The sequence below is a fragment of the Rhinoraja longicauda genome, chromosome 8 (assembly GCF_053455715.1).
Source record: "Rhinoraja longicauda isolate Sanriku21f chromosome 8, sRhiLon1.1, whole genome shotgun sequence".
In the NCBI taxonomy this organism is placed as follows: Eukaryota; Metazoa; Chordata; class Chondrichthyes; order Rajiformes; family Arhynchobatidae; genus Rhinoraja; species Rhinoraja longicauda.
This window is the reverse complement of record NC_135960.1, coordinates 13,465,273-13,491,807: the sequence shown is the minus strand read 5'-3', so window position 1 is coordinate 13,491,807 and position 26,535 is coordinate 13,465,273. Positions and strand designations below refer to the sequence as shown.

At 43.4% G+C, this 26,535-nt stretch overlaps 1 protein-coding gene across 1 annotated transcript in view; it reads right to left on the bottom strand.

The window, feature by feature from the left end:
• The window catches only part of neb (nebulin), a 234,885-nt gene extending 210,890 nt beyond the window's left edge, over positions 1-23,995 (bottom strand). The window contains exons 1-11 of the mRNA XM_078404318.1: positions 23,942-23,995; positions 18,237-18,308; positions 11,086-11,115; positions 10,772-10,810; positions 10,631-10,660; positions 9,911-9,940; positions 9,683-9,811; positions 7,475-7,582; positions 5,173-5,277; positions 4,942-5,046; positions 3,047-3,151 (exon numbers count right to left, since the gene is read on the bottom strand). Coding sequence (XP_078260444.1) covers positions 3,047-3,151; positions 4,942-5,046; positions 5,173-5,277; positions 7,475-7,582; positions 9,683-9,811; positions 9,911-9,940; positions 10,631-10,660; positions 10,772-10,810; positions 11,086-11,115; positions 18,237-18,308; positions 23,942-23,995 — 807 coding nt within the window. The remainder of the gene's footprint in view (positions 1-3,046; positions 3,152-4,941; positions 5,047-5,172; positions 5,278-7,474; positions 7,583-9,682; positions 9,812-9,910; positions 9,941-10,630; positions 10,661-10,771; positions 10,811-11,085; positions 11,116-18,236; positions 18,309-23,941) is intronic.
• Between the last annotated feature and the right edge of the window lie 2,540 nt (positions 23,996-26,535).

Genomic DNA, 26,535 nt, shown 5'->3' with positions numbered 1-26,535 from the left:
GTTTGCGAGATATGGACTGACAACAGCAGACAATCCGGGCAGGTTATCCACTTTCAATTGACCGACCTGTGCAGAATACCTCACACCAGGTGGTAAGAGAAGATCCCAGCCACACAGATCCTGTCCCAAACAAAACTCCCCAGCAATTACCCATTGTTGAAAGAATCACAGATCAAGTCGCAGTACATGTCAGAAGAATGTCTGTCGACAGTACCAAACCAGCTGCTTATGGAGGACTGACTGAGTGAGGCAAGCCAGAAAAAGAGATTCAAAGACTCTCTTAGAACATCCCTGACGAGTTTCAATATTGATGGTACCAAAGAAAGACACAAAGTGCTGGAGTAACTCAGCGGGTCAATCAGCATCTCTGGAGAAAAAGGATGTGTGAATTTTTTGGTCAGGCATTGGATTGTCCTGTTTGGCAAACCTACATAAAAAGTGGTGCTCATTCATATGAGGAAGCAAGAATGGAGGAAGCAAAGATGAAGAGAAAATCTTGAAAATCAAGAATGACTGATGCTACAAGATCCCTACAGCTGTGTCATCTGTGTGAAAGGGAACATTTGAGCCCAGATTGGTATAATCAACCATTTCATACACTTTAATAGTGCACACACTTCATACACTCCACACTAGTTCCATTGCTCTTACTCAAGTGATGATCAACAAGGGTCACCACAAAGCTACTGGTGAAAGTCACATAAAGAGCAAGAACTTCAATGACATTCACAGAACAGTGGACTAGTGCAGGAGGGCAGCACTTCTTAAGTGAATGCTGCCACCCGGATTGTAGTAGTACATGCTAAAAGACAGACTGAAAATTGGTGCACCCAACGTAAAAGCTTTGTGGGAAACGATTGCAGTCTAAGGTCCTGCCACCATTGGACACTGGAGGGCGGGCTGAGTATTCACTAACAGCGCTGCAAATACTTGAAGGAAAGGTCACATGAGTGGCATTGGCAGACACAAAGTGCTGGAGTAACTCAGTGGGTCCGGCAGCATCTCTGGAGAAAAATAATGGGTGACAGGGGAGAGCCGGTGGGTGTGGTGTACCTTGACTTTCAGAAAGCCTTTGACAAGGTTCCACATAGGAGATTAGTGGGCAAAATTAGAGCACATGGTATTGGAGGTAGGGTATTGACATGGATAGAAAATTGGTTGACAGACAGAAAGCAAAGAGTGGGGATAAATGGGTTGTGTGAGTGGGCGGATGCATGGCAGATGCAGTTTAATGTGGAAAGTGTGAGGTTATCCACTTTGGTGGTATGAATAGGAAGGCAGAGTATTATCTGAATGGTGTCAAGTTAGGAAAAGGGGACGTACAATGAGATCTGGGTGTCCTAGTGCATCAGTCACTGAAAGGAAGCATGCAGGTACAGCAGGCAGTGAAGAAAGCCAATGGAATGTTGGCCTTCATAACAAGAGGAGTTGAGTATAGCTGCAAAGAGGTCCTTCTGCAGTTGTACAGGGCCCTCGTGAGGCTGCACCTGGAGTACTGTGTGCAGTTTTGGTCTCCAAATTTGAGGAAGGATATTCTTGCTATTGAGGGCGTGCAGCGTAGATTTACTAGGTTAATTCCCGGAATGGCGGGACTGTCGTATGTTGAAAGACTGGAGCGACTAGGCTTGTATACACTGGAATTTAGAAGGATGAGAGGGGATCTTATCGAAACGTATAAGATTATTAAGGGGTTGGACACGTTAGAGGCAGGAAACATGTTCCCAATGTTGGGGGAGTCCAGAACAAGGGGCTACAGTTTAAGAATAAGGGGTAGGCCATTTAGAACAGAGATGAGGAAGAACTTTTTCAGTCAGAGAGTGGTGAAGGTGTGGAATTCTCTGCCTCAGAAGGCAGTGGAGGCCAATTCTCTGAATGCATTCAAGAGAGAGCTAGATAGAGCTCTTAAGGATAGCGGAGTCAGGGGGTATGGGGAGAAAGCAGGAACGGGGTACTGATTGAGAATGATCAGCCATGATCACATTGAATGGCGGTGCTGGCTCAAAGGGCCAAATGGCCTCCTCCTGCACCTATTGTCTATTGTCTATTGTCTATTGACGTCTCAGGTTGGGACCCCTTTTCAGAACCCGCACTTGCAGTTCTGTAAATGTAAAGAAAGGCACCCACTGCTTTGTATTTCTTGTATAGGTTTTTTTTATGAGTATGGTTTACCTTTGAAGTAAAAAGAAGCCAGTGCAGGGTAATGTAGCACCAACTTCATGCATTGCCAGATCACTTGGATGCTGTGGGTTCTCTTATAACCACATGATGAAAGTGATGGGAACTGATATCTCCCTTCTTTTGGTACCACAGAGAAATCTCTGGGCTGGGATAGGTTGAGAGAGGAGCGGACTGCAGTGCAAAGCAATGAGGTGCTCAGGGATCTGTGCCAGTTTCCCAGCACTGCACCATTGTATCTATTGCTGTAACTACCTCTTTCCGCACCCATTCCTGAGAATTCATCCTGTGCATGGTACTGCTATATATGTCACGTCATTGGAGCTCAGAATCAACAAATGAATCCAAGACTGCCCGAGCTTGATGCAAAGGTGATTTCTGGCATCAGAAGGGAAAAGGCAAAAGGAGGTGGGATATTCAGCTTTTAACGCGACTTGGGAGAAAGCCTCAGACAGATTTACAGGAAATGAATGGCTTAAATTTTTAAAAGGTTCAAATGAAAAACTTCCTGTAATACAAGAAGGGGTGAGCACAAACTTTATTCTGTCTCAACTCTGAGAGTATAACTTGCTGCATTATTGTCACTGATATACTGTAGGAATCGAGTGGAAGATTACAGAAAGCAAATTCATTGTAACATATCACGAGAGAAAAGGGAATGTAATCAAAAACAAACAATTTGCAGTGTGATGGGGAGAGCGTTGGGGCGGTGAAACAAATTGTGCCGTCTGGTCCAATGAAGTTTTTCTCCATCATTGGTATTTTTTTGTTGATAACTGAAAGTAATTGAAGCAAACTTCAATGCTTGTGTTCATTGTATGGAAACCTCCTTTAACTAACATACCCAAGTACGTGTGTCCAAATTACTTACATCACTCAGGGCTTTCTGAGCTTTGGCAACACGTCTCAGCTCTGGACTGTCTGTGTACGGACAAAAGAAAGGCTTTTCTTCCTCCCAGGCTTCTTTATACAATTTCTTCCAGCGAAAAAAAAGGAATAAAATCACGTCAGTTCAATATTTCAATGATAACAGTGACAATAGTTGTGATGAAAAAAAACTATTTAAGAATAATTGTTTTTTAGAATAGGTCTAGATGAGCAACAGGAGGACATCATGATGAGCAACAGGACAACCTGGCCCCATCCTACCTGACTGACCTCCTCCACAGACACACTCCCACCTGCACCCTCCGCTCTGCTGCTGCCAACCTCCTGTCCCCCCCCAACCGGACCAAACTCAGATCCTGGGGGGACAGGGCTTTCTCCATTGCTGCTCCCACCCTCTGGAACTCACTACCCCAAACCGTCAGAGACTCCTCCTCACTCACCACATTCAAAACATCACTGAAGTCTCACCTGTTCAGCACTGCCTTCAACCACTGACCGTCACCTCACCTTCTGTCTCCTTTTTCTGTTCGTTTACTTATTTATCTATTTATTTTCTTCTCTATGTTCTAGTAATCCCTGTAAAGCGTCTTTGAGTGTTTGAAAAGCGCTATATAAATGTAATGCATTATTATTATTATTATTATCAATAATAATGCAAAACATGCAGAGTTGTGCAACTGAGCAAAAGCTCCCATTTCAGCATGAAATCTTTGAAAGCACTTTGCTCGACCCATTGACTTTTCTTCAATCATCCCACCATGAGCAAGAGATTATTGTAATATATCCATGCTATAATTTTTCACTCAGCATATTCTCAATCTTGAGAATATCACATTATTGGGAAGGAATTAAAAGAAAACACAGTCCAGCCTGAAGAGAAGCCGCTTCTCAATCATCTCTAGAATTACCCAAGTCATGCCCTGGGAACAAGGTTACTAGGAGTCACTTCATTTTCTGTTTCATCTGTTTTTAAGCCATTCAACAGAAATCTTAGTACACGTTGATCTGATTAGACCAAGGGGGCAGCAGGTACAATTAGGTTTTCTGAATTCAAATTTACCGATAACTTTTGTAAATAATATTGTAGATAATGTTGTAAAATAACGTGGCAAAACAAGTTATATTTCTGCAAAAAAAAATCAGGAACATAGCAACTTTAATCTACTAATTAATAATACCAATGGCTTGCATACTCAGACCTGATTTCATTTTCTGCTTCTACAATTTACAAAAATACTGTCTACAAAATAATGATAAACATAGGCACTGAATATATTTCCATTCCCATCTTCTCAGTATTCCCACCAATGTTTGCAGGGTTATGTAGTATCCTCTGCTGGAGTAAATCTTGTTGTGATGTATTAACAGCTATCCTCCTTCAAACCCCAATGTCTGCTGAGGTGCAGACTTTTACATGGGAAGACAATCAATGGAGAGGTCTTTCAGCTACACTATTAGCCTCCTCAAACATAAGATCCAGGACCCTAATCTTTGCCTGAACCTCTGCACATCATGTGAAGCCAGCCAAGCCATTATCAAGAGAACACTTGGTGTAAATGAAACAAGAGAGATGCAATCCCCAATCTTTTAACCTCAGATCATTTATGGCCTTGCAGGTTTAAGATGGCATTTGCACCTTCACAAAGCCTAGCCCGGAAACTTGTACAGTTCATGCAGGTGGAGCCCACCAGTTTGCGGTCCTCTAAATGAGACTCCCACCAGACTCATTCTGTAGCCCTCAATGATGTTGCTCTTTTTCTCAATAACAATTAATATTGTAACAGTTTTAAAACCAGAAAATTATGCAGGCAAAAGATCACGAGAGCAACACTTGCTCAACAATTGCCAAGGCTCAGTTTGACAGATTGATTCCATTACCGGACTGAAAGCTTCGGCAAATTTCACCGCTCGCACTAGCTCAGGTGCATCACATGGCAATTGGTAGACGTCCTTCGATTCTTCCCATTTTTGTTTATACAGCACCTGTTTATTCAAGCAGATGGTGTCACTAATCTCAGTTGGATATGCAGCAAAAATGAGAATGTTAAATAAAATTATGTATGATGTAAAATACATTAGGCTCAGATAGTAAAATGCAAGCCTTGTTACCTTGCTAACCAACTGTGAAACCTTTTTGGCATGTTCGATGTCCCGGGCTGTCCCATCAACATGACATATAGTCCTTGCCTTATCACCATCCGAACGATACTTAACCTTTGTAATGAAAACAAATAAGAAATTATAATTTTTCCAAACGAATGCATTGAGTTTACAGTAATGATGGAGTCACTCAACAAATTTCCCAAAAGAATGTTTATGTTCCCAGACTTCTCCCACTCTTTTTCAGTCATTGTATATCCTTCTGTTCCCTTCTCCATCCTCTGGTTATTTCGCCTTGCTATTTGACTCAACCACTTTGGTTCATTACACATACTTACTGCTCCTTGAGTAAATGTGTTTCTCATGAATGTTCCTCTGGAGTTCTTTTATAGTTATGCCCTCCAGGTGTAAGGAAGCATTCTAATTCCATTAAATTAAATTATTCATCTCCTTCTGCCTTTTCCCCCACATAATCAATGTAATCCAATGTTTAGTATCGCTCATAATTTTGTGAATGGTACTTCCAAATCCCGAGTCCAAATCATTGATGTTTAACTGTGGCCCCACACTTATTTCTGTGAAATGCAACTTCCTACTTTCTGCTGGCATCTGTAATCACCTTACCACACTTCTATACTTTCCGTTTTATAATCAGTTTGAGATTCCTTCTGCAAATTTCATTCTGGATGAGACAAGATTAAGCCTCCCTCCAAATAATCGTTCAAAAATTAAATGTGAGATGTAAAGTTATGGATACACATGTATATTTCCTTCCCATAACATTAAGAGAGGGAGCCGGAAGCCATTCCAAAAGCTGGCATTTCCAAGGTTCATGCAACCATTGTCCCTGACTTCATACACCCCATGCTTTATTATGAGCCTACGGTGAATATTTTCTAAAAATCCAGATGTTTTATACCTACAACAGCAGACTCATTACGTTCTGTCACTGTGTCAAAGGATCTAAAAAGGCTCACAAAGTCTGATTTTATTTTTTCCAATTCATGCTGACCTTTATTATTTTTTATTTGTTTCTCTGTGTTATTCTGAACATGCTATGACTCCATGACTCCATGAAAGCAGCTCACCATCACTTTCTCAAGGATAATCACAGATGACAACAAATGTTGGCCTTTCCCCCCTCCCCTTTCTGCGTTCCGCAGAGACCGTTCCCTCCGTAACTCCCTGGTCCACTCGTTCCTTCCTACCCAAAACAACCCATCCCCAGGCACTTACCCCTGCAACCGCAGGAGATGCAACGCCTGTCCATTTACCTCCCCCCTCAACTCCATCCAAGGACCCAAACAGTCTTTCCAGGTGAGACAGAGGTTCACCTGCACCTCCTCCAACCTCATCTATTGTATCCACTGCTCTAGATGTGAACTTTTTTACATCGGCGAAACCAAACGCAGGCTCGGCGATTGTTTCGCTCAACACCTTCATTCAGACCGCCTTAACCAATCTGATCTCCTGGTGGCTGAGCACTTCAACTCCCCCTCCCACTCCCAGTCTGACCTTTCTGTCATGGGCCTCCTCCAGTGCCATAGTGAGGCCCACCGGATATTGAAGGAACAGCATCTCATATTTCGCTTGGATAGCTTGCAGCCCAGCGGTATGAACATTGACTTCTCCAACTTTAGATAGTTCCTCTGTCCCTCTCTTCCCCTCCCCTTTCCCAGTTCTCCCTCTATCTTCCTGTCTCCACCTATATCCTTCCTTTGTCCCGCCCCCCTGACATCAGTCTGAAGAAGGGTCTCGACCCGAAACGTCACCCGTTCCTTCTCTCCTGAGATGCTGCCTGACCTGTTGAGTTACTCCAGCATTTTGTGAAATAAATACCTCCGATTTCAGCATCTGCAGTTATTTTCCTACACAAATGTTGGCCATGTCATTAATGCCAGATCTCGAAATAAGCAAAAATAAATGTAAATAGCCCAACAAATCTCCTCTGCACTACCCCTTCTGCTATTGCATTTGTGGTATTGTTTCTGCTATTGTTATGTGGAGGAATAAATATTGAATCAAATCAATTAGAGAAAGAATCGTTCCAAAATATTTTAGATTTATTCTTCGGGAGGGATTTGGCCTCATTGCCATTGCAGGGTTAACAGATAATAATTTTGTGCTAGTGTCAGGATGAATAAAAAGATTAATGACTGATCTGTGCTGGAGTAGCAGAGGAAGAAAAATAAAGGAATTCAATTAACCCAGGTTTTGAATATCCAATATTTTATACAATATATGGATTAGTTATATGGTAAATTCGACAGTGGATGATGCCACCAACCGACATTATTAACCAGTTTCCTACCTCACTGAGCTGTTGCTGAACCTTGCGAATTCTCCTTAATTCTGGTGTGTCCGAAGTGATGGCGAAAGGTTTCCCTTTATCGTGTTCAAATTGCTCCTTGTATTTGTTCTAAAAAAGAGATCACATTTCTTAAAGCCAAAATGATCAAAGACACATTTTAGGACCTAACGTCCGATTCTGTGGCAATCACTGTAAAAATACATAAGAGTAATTCACCTGTGTGCAATAGTGATTCAAATCACCCATAGCCAAAGTTATCACCATGGTCATTATTGTCCTACTGCTGATATTTGCATCTCTACAGTTGCAGCTGAGTATTATCTTCAGCACTGGACCAGAAGGGGGCAATAACATGCTGAGACTCAGAGCTGAGCACTTACTGGCTTTAGACTTTAGACATACAGCTTGGAAACAGGCCTTTTGGCCCACCGAGTCCGTGCCAACCAGTGATCTTCCCGTATACTAACGCTATCCTACACACTAGGCACAATTTACAATTTTACCAAAGGCAAAATTAACCTGCAACCTGTACGTCTCTGAAGTGTGGGAGGAAACTGGAACACCCGGAGAAAACCCACGCAGTCACTGGGAGAATTTACAAACTCTGTACGGACAGCACCCGTAGTCAGGATTAAACCCAGGTCTCTGGTACTGTAAGGCAGCAGCTCTATCACTATGCCATTGTGCCAGCCTTACTGTCCATTTTCTTTTGCTGTTCCAGCCAATGACACTTTATGATGGCCTTGTCAGGATGCTTTACTCCATGGAAAACAAGTATCTCATATTTTAATATGGAAAGAATGTTTCTCACATAAGCAGTGACCAGCAGAGGAAATTCTGGAGGAACACCAGATGCCCATTTGCCTGTCTGATTTAATTGTGAAGCACATCTCCAAAACATCGGTCAATATTAGAAAAACATAAATCCTCCTGGGGGGTTGAGAAAATAAATGTTCTGCATTATAGGAGAGTAAGGGGAATAGAAGGACGGCTGTGAAGAGTGCCGCAGTGAATGGAAAATTATTAAAAGGTATCAATTTAACTAGATTAGAAGGGATGAAAACCTGTAGAAGTTACTTCGAAGAATGACCACGTGAACTGGATAATTTGCAGAAGGGACGATAGGTCCCCAGTTTGAATTTGGAATTGACCTAATGATCCCAAGAATGAGTAGGTTAACCTACGATGAGCGTTTGTCGGCACTGGGCCTGTACTTGCTGGAATTTAGAAGAATGAGGGGGGACCTCATTGAAACATACAGAATAGTGAAAGGCTTGAATAGAGTGGATGTGGAGAGGATGTTTCCACTAGTGGGAGAGTCTAGGACTGGAGGTCATAGCCTCAGAATTAAAGGACATTTTTTTAGGAAAGATGACGAGAATTTTTTTGAGTCAGAGTGTGGTGAATCTGTGGAATTCTTTGCCACAGAAGGCCGTAGAGGCCAAGTCAGTGGATATTTTTAAGGCAGAGATAGATTGATTTTTGATTAGTACAGGTGTCAGAGGTTAAGGGGAGAAGGCAAGAGAATGGGGTTTGGAGGGAGAGATAGATCAGCCAAGATTGAATGGCAGAGTAAACTTGAGGGGCCGAATGGCCTAATTATACTCCGATCACTTATGACCTTATGACCTTTTGACCTTAATGCTCGATTCAAGCACCCTGGAAAATAGGCACAGTGATCCAAATACTAGGCCTTGGGTCAGACCACATGGCTGGATGTTGTTGAGGAACCAGATTCCATAGCCTGTAATCTCAAGGTGCAGATGAGCAGGCCACGTTTATACCAATCTTTTATCACTAGGGCCACACTTAAATGGACAGGATCGAATAGAGGCAACTTCATCGGTTTCTACATAGTTGGTGTTTTCTCAACATAAATGTTACTGTACGGCATGCTGGAGGAATATTTCAACTGCTATTTAAAACACATTACCAGTCTTAGCCAACTATCAAACCTGTAAAACATCCCAAATGCTTTCAAAGGTCTTGCATCTTCACAATCATTGAAATATTAGTTACAGTAGTAATTTATTTAAACAATTAAACATTAAAAAATATAGGTAATGATTCTCTAGGGCTTAGATGTAGTGCCCTCTTCATGCGTTGCCATAACACACAGGTGAAGGAAGCTCTCTTCAACAAGGTATCAGAGGGATTGAACATTGAAGAAAAATACACATTGTCACCAAATGGATACATATTTCATACCGCACTGAAGAGATCCATCATCTTTTTACTGTGTTCCAGATAAGGGGTCATATACTTTGACGTGTCAACCTTCTTCTTCTTTTTCTTTTCCCTAACGGGCAGCCCTGAGTCAGTTTGTTCATGGTGAACCTTAAATAATGAATGAAACAGAATTAGTTCTTCCTCATGAACAAGTGAATCGCTCCGCGCCAAATATTCTCCCCTCACTTGACTTGACATTGTTCTCACCTCCCGAATGGTTGTCTGGGGCCCTGAGACCTGATTGGAAAGAAACACACCAGTTTAGGAGCTGAATGGATTGCCAGATTTTCCACAGCACACACAGAATTAATTCTATAACTATAAACCACGAATGCTCAAACTTCTCTGCTTTGAAAGAAGTCAGAGCAGAGGTATGAGGGTGGAAGTCGTTATCATCACTCCGTGCACGTTACTCCGCGGCAGTGAGGCTGCTGGGCATGTGCACCCACATTAAGTGCTTAGCCTTGCTGCAATATTAACTAAAAGACCTGACCTTACCTGGACCACCACTGGAGCCAAGGAGTGTATCATCCTCCAGGTATTTCTCTTTGTAGGTGTCTTCGAGTCCCATTGGCCTCAAATCATGATCTCTCATGGGTGGTCTCCCATCACCCATGTTTCGCCCATCCCTCCACATCCCGCCCTTCCAGTATTTCCCCAAGGTTCCATCTACTCTCTGCTTTCCCAATTCCTTTGATCGGGCATCCCCACCAGTAACACCACCAACCATCCCCTCTATAATCTAGGAGTTCTGTTCCTCGGGGTTACCTCCATAATTGTGGCAAGACTGTGGAGAGATTCCATTACATGTGATATCTTGGGCCCCAGTGCGTGCCAGTATGTGTACTTGGCGAGCCAACCCAAGAATGTAGGCATTCCCCTATAAACAAATTCATCATCAAGTATTCTCAATTATCTTGTTCTCACCTCTCGAATGACCGTTCGCGGTTCAGAATACTTGAAGGAAAGAAAAGCAATAATTTAGCGGCTGAATAAATCATTGCATTTGGAATAATCACACTGGATTTATTCTTTCCTTTTATTAAATGCTTCTCCAGTTATTCTTACCTCTGTTCTCACCTCCCGAATAATTGTTTGTCCTGGGGTCTAGTGGAAAATCAGACAAAATGGCCATTCAATAGCTTACAAAAAAAAAGACTCACTTATTCAATCTCATTTAACAATGTACAGTAATATTTCCCAATTATTGTTCTCACCTTGTGCATACTTAGTTGTGGCTCTGAAGTCTCAGAGGAAATAAAATATCACTGAGAAGCTAAAAAGGTGACGCAATGTATGCAACAAAACAAGAACTGATTCTACAAATTGGGACAAGCACCCTCCAATATTTGCAAATCATTTAACCTCATTACCGTTCTCACCTTTTGAATGATAGTATGTGATTCTGGGACCTTGTGGGAAAGGAGAATGTTAATTGAAGAACTAAACGAAAGGTGTCAAATTTTCACCAGCAGAGTTTACATGTGGTAATTTCGCTGAGTCTGCAATGATCTGCTTAATGTTGCCATGCAATCTCAAGTCCGCTACAAAACATTCAATAGGACAATTGCTTTACTTTGGTGCAGATAGCAACATTCATTAGCAAGCAGGAAGCTTTGCTAACATTAAAATAAACAGAAAATGCAAAACAAATACTCAGTAGATCTGTAGCAAGAATAGATAGACACAACAAGCTGGAGTATCTCAGTGGGTCAGACAGCATCTCTGGAGAAAAGGAACAGGTGACGTTTCAGGTCGAGAGTTACTCCAGTTTTTGTGTCTATTTTTGCTTTAAACCAGCACCTGCAGCTCCTTCCTAATTGTACAGTTACTGCAATCATAAGCTGGGATCTTAGACCCTAACGAGATTCTGAATCTCAAAGCAGTAAATGCTGCACATCATACATATTGTATCGCTTGCAAACATTTTCAGTTCTAAACAGACAGAGCATCCAAGAGCATTGAACAATTTATTTAAGCATCCATGGGTCATGCTTCCACCAGACGGATACTTACTGAATGCAGCTCCCACCATGATACAGGGTGACACCGGAGAAAAACGTATGAAATTGTTTGCAGTTAACATAAAGCTTGAGCAAAAGCAGCAACATATTATCCAAAATTTCCAGGTGAACCAACATTAATCATTTGGACTAAGAGCTTTGGAATTTGCTATGATGTGGAATTCCCCATATTTATTCCTGCTATACTGTGACAGGGAAATTTACTCTGGTTTCAAATCCATCCATTTGCTTTTGCCGGGACAGTTTTCAGAGGATCTCTGTTTCCGAACTTGAAGTTATTTCAATTAAATTCTGGATCCTGATTCAGATCTGTTCAACTAACTATGCATCTTTTAAGCTGCAATGTGAGACTAGAAATGTGCCTTAGCATAGTCTCAGTGTAAATGTGTGATTTATCTGCACTTGCATAGTACACATGTTCTATCAGTTCATTTTAATTCCCTTTTCCATTCCGAAACGAACATGTGATGTCTGTACATGGGTTCCTCCACTGCCAGACTGGAAGAACATTTCACGCACAAACTGGAAGAACATTTTCTACTTGAATAGCCTGTAACCCAACAGCATGAACACTGAGATCAGGAAATCCCACCCCCTACCTTTCCTTTTAGAACTTTCTAGAACTTTCTTTCTGCTCCGGCTGCTCCCATCACCCAGTTCCTTTCCCCTCCTCCATCCGCTCATCTCCCACCCCTCCCTACTCTGAGTCTCCCATTTTCCTTTCTCCTCCCGTTTTTCTCTCCGCCCACTTACCCATTGTCGTCCACCTACTATTTCTCTCTGGTTCTACATTTCACTCTCCATCTTATCAGATCCCACATCTGCTCCACTTTACCTCCAGCCCTGGTCACTATTTCCACCCATCTATCGTTTATCTGCCTTCACCTGAATCCACCTATCACAGGCCATTTATTGTCCTATCCCTTCCCCTCACCTCTCTCTCTCTCTCTCCCAACTTTCTACTCCATCAATCTGAAGGGCACCAACCCGAAACATCATCTGTCCATTTCTCTCCACAGAAGCTGTCTGTCCCACTGAATTCTTCCAGATTTTTTGTCTTTTGCTCTTCTATCGGCTCTCCTTGTGTCCCTATGCTGCTCAACATTACTGCCATTACCCCAAAGTAGAACAAGTAACGTGGGCAACCAGTTGGCAACCTGACGTGCAAAATAAATGTCACTTGAAGCAAGTAAAGAATTGACTTTGTGTCAACAAGAAGACTTTGAGCTATCAGTGTTAGTGACCACCATGGCAGTATGAGGCAGGGACAGCATCACTGAACATAGCAACTGTTGAATACCAAACAAAGCTTGATACAAGAGTTTACCAGCATCAATGGTAAACTTCAAAATGACTTCAAGACGAAAAGTGTAACTAAATGATCAGTGCATTTACATGCGCATTAAAATTGTAGTAACCTTGCTCAATAGTAAACAAAATACCTAAGTCAGTTCTACCAAGTATCCTTAACAAAGGATGTTAAAGAATAGGAAAGACAAAATGTTTATTGAGTCACTACAGTCAGCAAACGGCTGTGGTCGATTATACTAATTAATCAACGCTCATCTCAGAAAATTGAAATTAGATCAAAAAGTAGTTGAAAGAGACATGTCATAGAACATAGAACAGTACAGCACAGGAATAGGCTCTTCAGCCTCATCTCATCTGCCTGTACATGACCTATGTCCCTCTATTCCTTGCTGATCCATGTGCCTATCTAAAATGGAAAAGCATTGGAAAAGTTGGGAGAAAGATTCCAGGATCCCTATAATGATACAGTGGGTCTCAATGCCCATAATCATATCAGGCTAGATACAAATGAATCTATTGTAGGCCTTGACTTGTTCCAGATTGGAAGAAGGATTAGACAAATTGGAAAACAGTGTTTCAGTAAAGCCAATTCAAAGTGACTGGACAATCCAACTGTAATGGTGCCTAAAGTGGACAATGTCTGTTCTGCCAAATGTTGATTAAAATGTGATGTTGAATCAAGCAGTTCTCTACCTTACAGAATTGTTGTGCCAAATTAGATCGCCAAAGGACGAGTCGCAGCCTGGCCTCTCCCTCTTCTCCCCTCTCCCATCAGGCAAAAGGTACAGAAATGTGAAAATGCACACCTCCAAGTTCAGGGACAGTTTCTTCCCAGCTGTTATCAGGCAACTGAATCATCTTACCAAAACCAGAGGAGAAATCTGGAGTAGGAGGGCAGGAGGAATCACAGAGGGGGAGCAGCGAGAGAGCATATTGCTAAACTCTCGTCGAAGAGAGGAGGAGAACTACTTCAAAGTAGAGAGTAGGAGGGCAAGAGGAATCACAGAGGGGGAACAGCAAGAAGCATCACAGAGGGGGAACATCAGTCTGAAGAAGGGTCTCGACCCGGAAGATCAATCTGAAGAAGGGTCTCGACCCGGAAGATCAATCCGAAGAAGGGTCTCGACCCGAAACATCACACATTCCTTCTCTCCAGTGATGCTGCCTGACCTGCTGAGTTACTCCAACATTTTGTGATACCTACCAAAACCAGAGAGGAGTGCTGAACTACTATCTACCTCATTGGTGACCCTTGGACTCTCCTTGATCGGACTTTGCTGGCTAAACCTTGTACTAAACATTATTCCCTTGTCATGTATCTATACCCTGTAAATGGATCAATTGTAATCATGTATTGTCTTTCCGCTGACTGGAAAGCACGCAACAAAAGCTTTTCACTGTAACTCGGTACACGTGACAATAAACAAAACTCAAAGTGAAACTGCCATTTGCTTGGTTGAATGTGGACAAATGGAGCCTGAAATGTTTGACAATTAATGTACCAAAGGAGTTTTACTTGTCCCTAAAAGTATTTAGTGGAGTGAAATTATCATCGAAGGTCTTTCAGACAAGAATGCACAAGATATTATAAAATGCTTCAAGGAATTTCAACCATTGCAAAGTACAATGACAACAGCTGTTTCCCCCGTAGAACATTAAAGATGGCTGTAGTTCCAAAACAAATTCCAGAATCAATTCCTGAACATTTAGTGAGACTGATATGAGACCCGCTCTTAAAGATGTAACCAAAGCCAGTCATCACGGATATATCAATTTTAAATGGCAAATGCTTTCAGTCTTGCATAGTACAATGGTCAAGAGAAAACTATTCCATTTGTTTCATGTGAATTAAAGCTTTGTTTTATTCTTAAAGCAGGGAAGAGCCACATAAGACCTCTGTTTTATTCTTAAAGCAGGGAAGACCTACATAAGACTTCAGGTTTCTGGGCACACACATCTCAGAGGACCTCACATGGTCCAACAACACCGCTGCGCAAGTCAAGAAAGCACAACAACGGCTGTTTTTCCTGAGAACGCTAAAAAAGGTCGGTCTGCCCCAACAGTTACTGATGACCTTCTACCGCTGCACCACAGAGGGCATACTGACATACGGCATCTATGTGTGGTATCTCAGCTGCACGGAAGCTGATAGGAGAGCTCTTCAGTGGGTCGTCTGCAGAGCGCAGAGTATCATTGGGACACAGCTACCAGCCCTGGAGGACATCTACAATGCATGCTGCCTCAGGAAAGTCACCAGCAACAACAAGGACTCCACACACCCACGCCACCGTCTGTTTGAACTACTTCCATCTGGCAGACGTTACAAGGCCTTCTACGCCCGCACCTCCAGACTAAGAAACAGCTTTATCCCTAGAGCTATAGCTGCTCTGAATCGGACCTGCTGAGAGCCTGCCAAGATCTGTCTCTGCCTCCAGGGTCAGCTGGCAAGACTGACCCCTGCCTGAACCTTTTTTGCACTTTACCTTGTTTCTCTTTCTCCCCCCCACCCCCCCACCCCCCCCCCCCCCCCCTGTTGTTTTCGTTCTCGCCGTGATTTATTTATATATTTTATAGCATCGATAGGGAAGTGGCATTCTTAATCTCGTTGTACTTGTACAATGACAATAAAGATATTGCATTGTATTGTATTGTATTGTTAATACAGCACAGTTTATGTAGACACAAGAAACTGATGCTGGCATCATGCATCAAACACAACTGCTGGAGAAACTCAGCAGGTTAGGCAGCATCAATGGAGGATATGGACGGGCAATGTGTCAGCTCAGGATCTTTCTCCAGTCTGAAGAATAGATAGATATTTATCTTTGAATAGGGACCTTAAGCCTTAAAACACATATTTGGTCTTAGGTAATCAATACAAATAATGCAGAAGTGGGCTTTTCTTTTATAATCAAATCTTCAATCAAATATAGAACTTCAAATCAAAATACCTTGTAGATGCATTGTCAAGGTTACCATATGAGAATTTAGGTAAAGGAAATTACAGTTTGATCTTCAAAAGGTAAATAGTAGTTGTTTTTCCATTTGCAGCAATTGTGATAGCTGAGACGCAAAAAATATATCATTCTAAAATGAATATAAAAAGGAAATTTGAAAGGACAGACTGAATCAGCCAGGTAGCTAGAAGCAGGCAAGAAGTTATAGTGTAATCGGCTATAGACAGAGAAAGGCCATGTCATACCAAATGTGTTGAGGAAGCACATAGTAAAGAGTTTCACACCAAACACTTTGGTATTTTGAGCATTAAGGCAATGGCACATTCAGAGATAGACATCAAGCGATGGTAGAACACCATCAACTCGGCGAAAGACGCTCTTTTGCCAATCCAAAACTTGTTGGCCTCTCAGCAGAGTGAGATGTCCGTCAGGGAATATTGCTGACTGGCCCATTCCAGACTGCAGGAGTATTTGCTGAAGGACTCGCTGAAGTTTATTACAGCCAACACCCATGCTCTCTGGGGGGAGAACCTCAGTCTAGGGTCTTTGCAGAGTTGGAAAGCAGTAAAATATGGTATACTGCTTCTTTGAAAATTGAAACAGTGAACGTATCAAGTTGATCTTTACAGAATTGGGAATGGTTAATAAGACTTTTTCCATGGAGAACACATTGATTATTCAGAGGGATGATTAGATAATCTCCCAGTATTGATAAATAGTCACTCGAAAGAAATCAAGGTGAGACATATAGGATCAAACATATAGGCTCCTGCGTAAAGACAAATATACTATTGAATAATTGAGGTGCAGTTTCTCATGTCATATGCCTACAACAAAGCTCATGTCATAAGCCTACAAAACATCCTCAGAATATATATTTTTATTTGAATGTTTTATGAAACAAAGCTATATTAAATGGACATGTATTTAACCATCTGTCTCATTTAGTACAATGAAGAGATCAGTGAGAATTGTCAAAGAAGCAGTGAAAAAAACAACTTTACAAATTTAGAATGGAACGAAGATTAGCAAAATTCTGACAAACTACAGTACAATGCTACATTACACTCCCACTGAGTTAATAATGGACAGTACAGTCAAAACATAATTGAGCTTAGTTCTATGAAATCTTGAAGGGAAAATGGAAGAGAAACAGTTGAGACAAGAATAAAATCCTAATTTAAATTATGGAGGGAACGTTTGTGCCTTAACCCCACCTAAGATGAAGTGTGCTGCATGTAGAAATATCTTGTGAAAATAGGAGACGTAATCAGAAGTAAACTTGACAGAAGTTGATGCAGAGCAGACTGTCAATAGAGCAACACAAAATTATTTTGAAATGAGTCAAAAATATTGTGTGTTGGTTAAATCTGCAAATATGAATACATGAAAAATGAGAAAGCAATACAGTCTGTGTGAAGGAAGGAACTGCAGATGCTGGTTTACACCGAAGATAGACACAGAATGCTGGAGTAACTCAGCGGGACAGGCAGCATCACTGGATAGAAGGATTGGGTGACGTTTCGTGTCTCGATCCGGAGATGCTGCCTGTCCCGCTGAGTTACTCCAGCATTTGGTGCCTATCTTCAGCCTATGTGAATGCATAGCATATGTGCAGTGTAGTTAGTGCTGGAATGCACATTTTCAGCAACTCTCTGTACCTCCCCATAATTCTCAATAATACCTGCACAAGCTACAGTTAGAACAAGTAACATGGGCAAATGTCCTCACTAATGACTCAGATTCCTGCCGAGCTGTTGTAGATTGGCATAAACCAGATTGATTCAAGGTTTGAATTACTCACAGGAGAGCTATCATGGAGATAGTAATCATTACAAGCTGTATCCGAGCATGAGAAATTTGCTTACTTCTGCCTAGACCCTAATCTTTCAGCAGCTGTTTCCTCCATCCTGAAAAACCAAAGGGTTGGTTCACAGTTTTGATCACTCTGGTAAATTGAAGATAAGCAAACCGCACGTCATTCAGCACAATGGCTGGAGTTTCATTCTTTACATTGCAAGCGGCAGCGGCAGGCTGCATAATTGCGCTTTCTGAACTTTATCATTAAAAAAATTGAAAAACGATAAACATTCAACAGTTCAACAGACAGTTCAACAGAGCTTTATTTATCATTCAATAGCTTATTGTCATGCAATTTGGCGAACCTGATCTTTCAGCCCAGTGCTCACATAAGGAGCATACATAAATTGCTGCTTCATGCATGCCTGTACAGGCAGTTACCTTTGTTACCTCTTTAACCTCTGTAATCTGTTTTCCCTTTGTCATCTCCTCACCTCCATGAGTAGTATAGTGCTACAATGGGGCAAATCCCACATAAAATCAAAACCAAAATTGTAACACTTTTTATCCAGGTATTTTCCAGCTCTGCATGAGTCCATTAAATATCCGGCAGTTTAAAATAACACTGAACATTTTTATTCCAATTAATGCTTAGGAGATGTGTTTCACTGAATCCATTTACAGAGGAACCATGTAGCAGGAATGTAACTTGAGTCTATACTGCCATTCTGTTAAAACATTGTTATTCTATCACTCTTATTTTATTCCATACTGATTAATACCCTTTTCTAATGAAACTTTTGGTAAGATCTCACATCTGTAGTTTTCTGGGAGAGAGAGCGTTCCAAATTTCCTCTTGCCTGGAGCAGAGATCATGTTGACTCTTGAAAATGAGAATGTTGATGGTATCATGGAATGAATGATAGAATGGTAACCATGCAGAAAAACTTTCAGACCTTTGCACTTCTCAACAAGAGTAATGGAGCGATGCCCAAACCTACACACTTTCTTCATTGTCTTGGAACGCTCTTCTTCTTTCACTGTGATTTGTGAGTGAAATAAAATGGGCCAGAGTTACTAAGTGAGATCAAAAATACTGTTCTGTAGAGGATAAATATCAGTGAGAATTTTGAACAGCTTTATCAGCGATATTAATTACCAATCTCTAGATGTGCCAATGCAGATGTCTATCATTGGATTCTTGTTTCTAGGTAATAGTTATGCGATAAGTCAACATTTTAATAATTTGAACATATATTCAATGCTGACATTTCAATGTCGCAAAATTAGGACGGCACAGTATAGCTCCAGAGACACGGGCTCAATTCTGACCAAGGGTGCTGTCTGTACGGAGTTTATACTTTCCCTCAAACTGCCTAGATTTTCTCCAGGTGCTCCAGTTTCCTCCCACACTCCATCGACGTGCAGGTTTGTAGGTTGATTAGGTTTGGTAACATTATAAATTGTCCCTAGTATGTTGGATAGTGCTAGGGTGTACATGGTGATCGCTGGTCAGCGTGGACTCGGTGGGTCGAAGGGACTGTTTCCATGCTGTATCACTAAAGTCTGAAGTCTAAAACACCTGTGCTGGAGGAACTCAGAGGGCCAGACAGCATCTGTGCAGGGATTGGACAGACGACATTTATTTATTTATTTAGAGATACAGCGCGGAAACAGGCCCTTCAGCCCACCAGGTCCGCGCCGCCCAGCGATCCCCGCACATTAACACTATCCTACACACACTAGGGACAATTTTTAAAAAAAATTTTTACATTTGCCCAGCCAATTAACCTACATACCTGTACGTCTTTGGAGTGTGGGAGGAAACCGAGGATCTCGGAGAAAACCCACGCAGGTCACGGGGAGAACGTACAAACTCCGTACAGACGGCGCCCATAGTCAGGATCGAACCTGAGTCTCCGGCGCTGCATTCGCTGTAAGGCAGCAACTCTACCGCTGCGCCACCGTGCCGCCCTTTGGGTTGGGACTCTGCAATGTTAAGGGTGCTATACTAACACTTCACCTTCTCTTCAGCTAGATGATAAAGTTCTCCTGACAGTATCTGAGCAAGGACGGTGGAATGTTCTGCCCGTAATGATTCCTCAGCAAACAGTATCAAAATAAATTACCTGCTCATCATTTCAGTGTGGTTCGTGGGATCTTTTAATGCACCAATTAACTGCTGCATTTCCTACAATGCAATACTGACTACTTCTCAAATGTAATCTGTTGGGCTGAAGCACATTGAGACATCCACAGGCAGTGAAAACTTTTAAATTATTGTCTTTTCCTTCTCCTGCAGTTTTTCAATGGCTTACTGATCAACATCTGAGATTTTTTTAAACTTATTCGTTTTTCAGTGTCTGAACATCACTGCCAGGGCCAGCCATTTTGGCCTGTTGCTAATTGCCCTTGAGGAGTTGGGGGTGACAATAGACAATAGACAATAGACAATAGGTGCAGGAGTAGGCCATTCAGCCCTTCGAGCCAGCACCGCCATTCAATGCGATCATGGCTGATCACTCTCAATCAGTACCCCGTTCCTGCCTTCTCCCCATACCCCCTCACTCCGCTATCCTTAAGAGCTCTATCCAGCTCTCTCTTGAAAGCATCCAACGAACTGGCCTCCACTGCCTTCTGAGGCAGAGAATTCCACACCTTCACCACCCTCTGACTGAAAAAGTTCTTCCTCATCTCGGTTCTAAATGGCCTACCCCTTATTCTTAAACTGTGGCCCCTTGTTCTGGACTCCCCCAACATTGGGAACATGTTATCTGCCTCTAATGTGTCCAATCCCCTAATTATCTTATATGTTTCAATAAGATCCCCCCTCATCCTTCTAAATTCCAGTGTATACAAGCCCAATCACTCCAGCCTTTCAACATACGACAGTCCCGCCATTCCGGGAATTAACCTAGTGAACCTACGCTGCACGCCCTCCATAGCAAGAATATCCTTCCTCAAATTTGGAGACCAAAACTGCACACAGTACTCCAGGTGCGGTCTCACCAGGGCCCGGTACAACTGTAGAAGGACCTCTTTACTCCTATACTCAACTCCTCTTGTTACGAAGGCCAACATTCCATTGGCTTTCTTCACTGCCTGCTGTACCTGCATGCTTCCTTTCATTGACTGATGCACTAGGACACCCAGATCTCGTTGAACTCCCCCTCCTCCTAACTTGACACCATTCAGATAATAATCTGCCTTTCTATTCTTACTTCCAAAGTGAATAACCTCACACTTATCTACATTAAACTGCATCTGCCATGTATCCGCCCACTCACACAACCTGTCCAAGTCACCCTGCAGCCTTATTGCATCTTCCTCACAATTCACACTACCCCCCAACTTAGTATCATCTGCAAATTTGCTAATGGTACTTTTAATCCCTTCGTCTAAGTCATTAATGTATATCGTAAATAGCTGGGGTCCCAGCACCGAACCTTGCGGTACCCCACTGGTCACTGCCTGCCATTCCGAAAGGGACCCATTTATCCCCACTCTTTGCTTTCTGTCTGTCAACCAATTTTCTATCCATGTCAGTACCCTACCCCCAATACCATGTGCCCTAATTTTGCCCACTAATCTCCTATGTGGGACCTTGTCGAAGGCTTTCTGAAAGTCGAGGTACACCACATCCACTGACTCTCCCTTGTCAATTTTCCTAGTTACATCCTCAAAAAATTCCAGTAGATTTGTCAAGCATGATTTCCCCTTCGTAAATCCATGCTGACTCGGAATGATCCCGTTACTGCTATCCAAATGCTCAGCAATTTCGTCTTTTATAATTGACTCCAGCATCTTCCCCACCACTGATGTCAGACTAACTGGTCTATAATTACCCGTTTTCTCTCTCCCTCCTTTCTTAAAAAGTGGGATAACATTTGCTATCCTCCTATCCTCCGGTGGATTGATGAACCGTGTAAAAATCAGTCACATTGGGATTGTTAGGGAGGTGTATGTAGCACAAACCAGGTGAGGATGGCAGACTTCCTCCCCTGAACCTCATATCTGATCAACACCTGTCCTTTTACCTCCCCCTCTTGACTCCATCCAAGGACCCCAACAGTTTTTTCAGGTGAGGCAGAGGTTCACTTGCACCTCCTCTAACCTCATCTACTGTATCCGCTGTTCCAGGTGTCAACTCCTGTACATTGACGGTAGAGTTGCTGCTTTACAGCGAATGCAGCGCCGGAGACTCAGGTTCGATCCTGACTACGGGTGCTGCACTGTAAGGAGTTTGTACGTTCTCCCCGTGACCTGCGTGGGTTTTCTCCGAGATCTTCGGTTTCCTCCCACACTCCAAAGACGTACAGGTATGTAGGTTAATTGGCTGGGTAAATGTAAAAATTGTCCCTAGTGTGTGTAGGATAGTGTTAATAGTGGTAGTGTGCGGGGATCGCTGGGCGGCGCGGACTTGATGGGCCGAAAAGGCCTGTTTCCGCGCTGTATATATATGATATGATATGATACGACCAAGCGCAGGCTCAGCGATCGTTTCGCTGAACACCTCCGCTCAGTCCACCTTAACCTACCTGATCTCCCAGTTGCTCAGCACTTTAACTCCCCCTCCATTCCCAATCTGACCTTTCTCTCCTGGGCCTTCTCCATTGTCAGAGTGAGTGAGGCCCAGCACAAATTGGAGGAACAGCACCTCATATTTCGCTTGGGTAGCTTACACCCCAGTGGTATGAACACTGACTTCTCTAACTTCAAATACCCCCTGCTTTCCCTCTATCTCCAGCCCCTCCCCTTCCCAGTTCTCCCAACAGTCTTACTGTCTCCGACTACATTCTATTTCTGTCCCGCCCACTCCCCTGACATCTGTCTGAAGAAGGGTCTCGATCCAAAACGTCACCTATTCCTTCTCTCCAGAGATACTGCCTGTCCCGCTGAGTTACCCCAGCATTTTGTGTCTACCTTCGATTTAAACCAGCATCTGCAGTTCTTTCCTACAAACCTCATATCTGATATATCTAATGCAAACAAATACCACTGGTCTGGAAGCCAGTAGACAAATGTGCACAATACTTATAGCGGGGAAGCTTTTACACAATCTTACAGCCAAGGACATTATACCCCTTGTGTCTGAACTGATACATTGAAAAATCTAAATGGTTATGATCATTCTTGTGATGTTTGATGGACTGTGTGGGGTAGGAGGACCCGTTGCTCCTCCCGTGCAGCAGGTGGCGCTGCACAGGACAAAGGGAGATGTGGGGTGGCAGCCATTTAGTTGTCTTGCTGCCAGCATTGAGTTACTGTAATAAAGACTTCTGTTGTACCGTGAAGACTCTCAAGTTTCATACAGACACAGAACAAGAACACAAAAGTGGTGTCAGGAACGGGAGACTTCGGATTGTGTCCAAAGACCCAGATAAGAGCCTATTTTTCGATTTTTTTTTAAACATGTCTCGGCAATTCGATCATTTCGATTCTGAGCGAGAAAGGTGGTCACCGTATTTAATGTGCGCTGAGTTTTATTCTGAAAGTATGGGAATTACGACTGACCTGGGGAAGAAGGCTCTCTTGTGTTCATCAATGTCTCCAGAAATGTTTGCACTACTTCAAAATTTACATACAGAAGGAGTAACTGAAGTTTCATATGCTGAAATCACAATGGCTTTGCAGAAAGTCGAAATTTCCTCGCAGCTCGCCTCGATTTCTACCGGACGGTGCAACAGGAAGGGCAATCTATCGCCGAATTTCTTGCCGTACTTCGCACCAATGCAAAGGCATGTGATTTTAAAGCTCAATGCTGCGAAAAGTGCACAAGACAATGCGTTGCCGGATAGACTGGTCATGGGCTGCAGGCACGCATTCATCCAGCAGGCGATTCTCAAGGAATTGGACGCCTCATTGAAGAATGTGCTGCAGTGTGCTAAGATGGCCGAACTGCTAAGTAAAGAACTGCACAAAATGGCCGGCGATACAGCATCGAAGCTCCCTCAAGAGGTGCATGCAGTTCGTCAGACTTGTCCGCAACGCGTGCATTCAGTTTGTCAGACTTGTCCGCAACGTCAGAAACCATTTGATCCACCCAGAGCAAATCCGGAGAAGAAGAGACATTTCAGAAGAGCCGCTCCCTTGTGGAGGAAGGATCGAAACCCTGCTACCGGTGCGGCTAGACTGCTCATCATTACCGTGAGTGCCCGTATATCGAGTCCGTTTGTTACGCCTGTAACCGAAAAGGTCATCTCCAGGCAGTGTGTCAATCTGTAGGAAAGCGGAGAAAGGGCAAGAAAGCGCAAAACACAGTCGACCAAATTGCGGAGACCATTTCTATTGAAGTGCTCGGTATGTCCACGATCACCGACAAGCCGAGGATTTCGCTGCGGGTCTCGACTGTTGATCTACAGTTCCAGGTGGACACTGGTATAGTATGGTTCCTGTAATGGTATGACACAGATGTTGCCGCTGATTGTCGTTGGCAAAGAAGGTACATCCCTGTGCGCAATCGACTGGATCCGTGCTTTCAAGCTAGACATGAACGCCTTGATCTACGATGGATCAACTATGTCATTGTCATCTACCACGGACTGCAACATGGTCAGCAAGTGCGAGAACAACCTGCAGAAGTTTCTTGACCAGTTTCCGGCCGTTTTCACACCTGGACTCGGGCACTGCACAAAGATGAAGGCACGGCTCATACTCAAAGACGATGCCGTCCCTAAGTTCTTCAAACCAAGACCAGTTCCGTTCAGTCGGATGGACACCATCGACAAGGAACTCTGCCGTCTTGAAGAAATGGGAATTATCACCCATGTGGACCATACAGAATGGACCACACCCATAGTTGTCGTTCAGAAACCTTGCGGCAAGGTGCGCATCTGTGACGACTACAAAGTGACTGTAAACCCTCAATTACACATTGATCAACACCCCATACCAAGAGTGGACGAGCTGTTCGTCAAGCTGCAAGGAGGACAGTACTTCTCAAAATTGGACATGTCCGACACGTATCTCCAAGTGAAACTGGACGACGAGACAAAAAACCTGCTTGTGATCAACACGCACAAGGGACTGTTCAGATACAACCGGTTGGCATTTGGACCGGCACCGGCGCCGGCCATCTTCCAGAAACTGGCCAACAATCTAGTTGCCGGATTTCCGTACGTAGCCGCCTACCTGGATGACATAATTGTCACCGGCCGGACAGAGGAAGAACACCTGCAGGTAAAACAGGTCCTCATGGCATTGAACAACTACGGCATGAAGTTGCACATGGACAAGTGCGCATTCTTCCGAAAACAGGTCACATATCTCGGACATGTGATCTCGGCAAGTGGTCTGAAACCATCGGAAGAAAGAGTGGACGCCATTGTGAAATTGCCGACGCCCAAAAATGTGAAGCAGCTTGAAAGCTTCATTGGCAAGGTGAACTACTATGGCAAGTTCATACCGGCACTTTCGACTTTGTGCGCACCATTGAACAATCTGCGAAAACAGGACGTCGAATGGCACTGGTCCAAAGAATGTGACCATGCATTCACCAGGTTGAAGGAGATGCTCGCCCAGAAGACATGTTTGGTCCTCTATGGCCCATCGAAGCTGATCTCAATGGCCGCCGATGCATCGCCGTACAGTCTTGGAGCTGTAATCTCACAAACGGCGCAGAACGGCAAGGAAGAACCAATCGCGTTCGCATCCAAAATGCTGACGACCGCCGAGAAAAACTACAGCCAAGTGGAGAAAGAAGCACTGGCGATTGTGTTTGGTGTCCGGACGTTCCACCAATATTTGAGTGGGCGACATTTCCTGCTCATCGCCGACCACAAGCCACTGCTGACTATTTTCAGTCCGGAGAAAGGTTTGCCTGTCATAATGTTGCAGCGTCTACAACGTTGGGCCCTGATCATGATGGGATATGATTACCGCATCATTTACCGACAGTCTGCCAAGCATGCCTTTGCCGATGCATTGTCACGTCTACAGATTGGACCCGACCTGATGTTCGATAAAGAGGAGGCAATTATGGAAATTGAGACGAACGTGAACTTGTTCAACATGCGGGTCATCGCCGATCTCCCCGTCTCCGCAAGGACGGTCGCCAACTATACGAGCACAGACCCCATTTTGTCAAAGGTACGACATTTTGTCACTCAAGAGTGGCCAGACTGTCCCAAGCTGGACAAGGAATTCCGCTCATTCCAGAATGTGCAAATGGAAATCTCCTCAAAGGATGGCATTCTGCTCCGCGACTGTCGAGTGATCAATCCGGTGGAACTGCAATCGCCAATTCTGAAAATGTTGCACAAGACACACATTGGAATTGTGCGAATGAAGGTGCTCGCCTGCATGCATGTGTGGTGGCCGAATATCGAGGCCGATATAGCCGACCACTGCAAGGACTGCACACCATGTACCGAAACAGCACCCAATCCGCCGGAAAAGACCTCCCCATGGCCCGTCCCCGACCAACCATGGCAGCGAATCCACATAGATTTTGCCAGACCGTTCCTGGAGGATATGTGGCTTGACGTCATGGACGCCCATTCAAAATGGCCACATGTTATCCAAATGAATAAATATCCAACCACCGAAACAACCACTTCTGCGCTCGACGATTTGTTTGCCATTTGGAGATTGCCCTTAACAATCGTAAGCGACAATGGACCACAATTTGCCGGTCAAACACCAGCTGTGATGATGCTCGGATGTCAAGTGCGCTCTCCCCTATCAGTTTTGAACCTGACCCATAACTCTACCATGGCGCGCACTCAGCCAACAAAGTCGA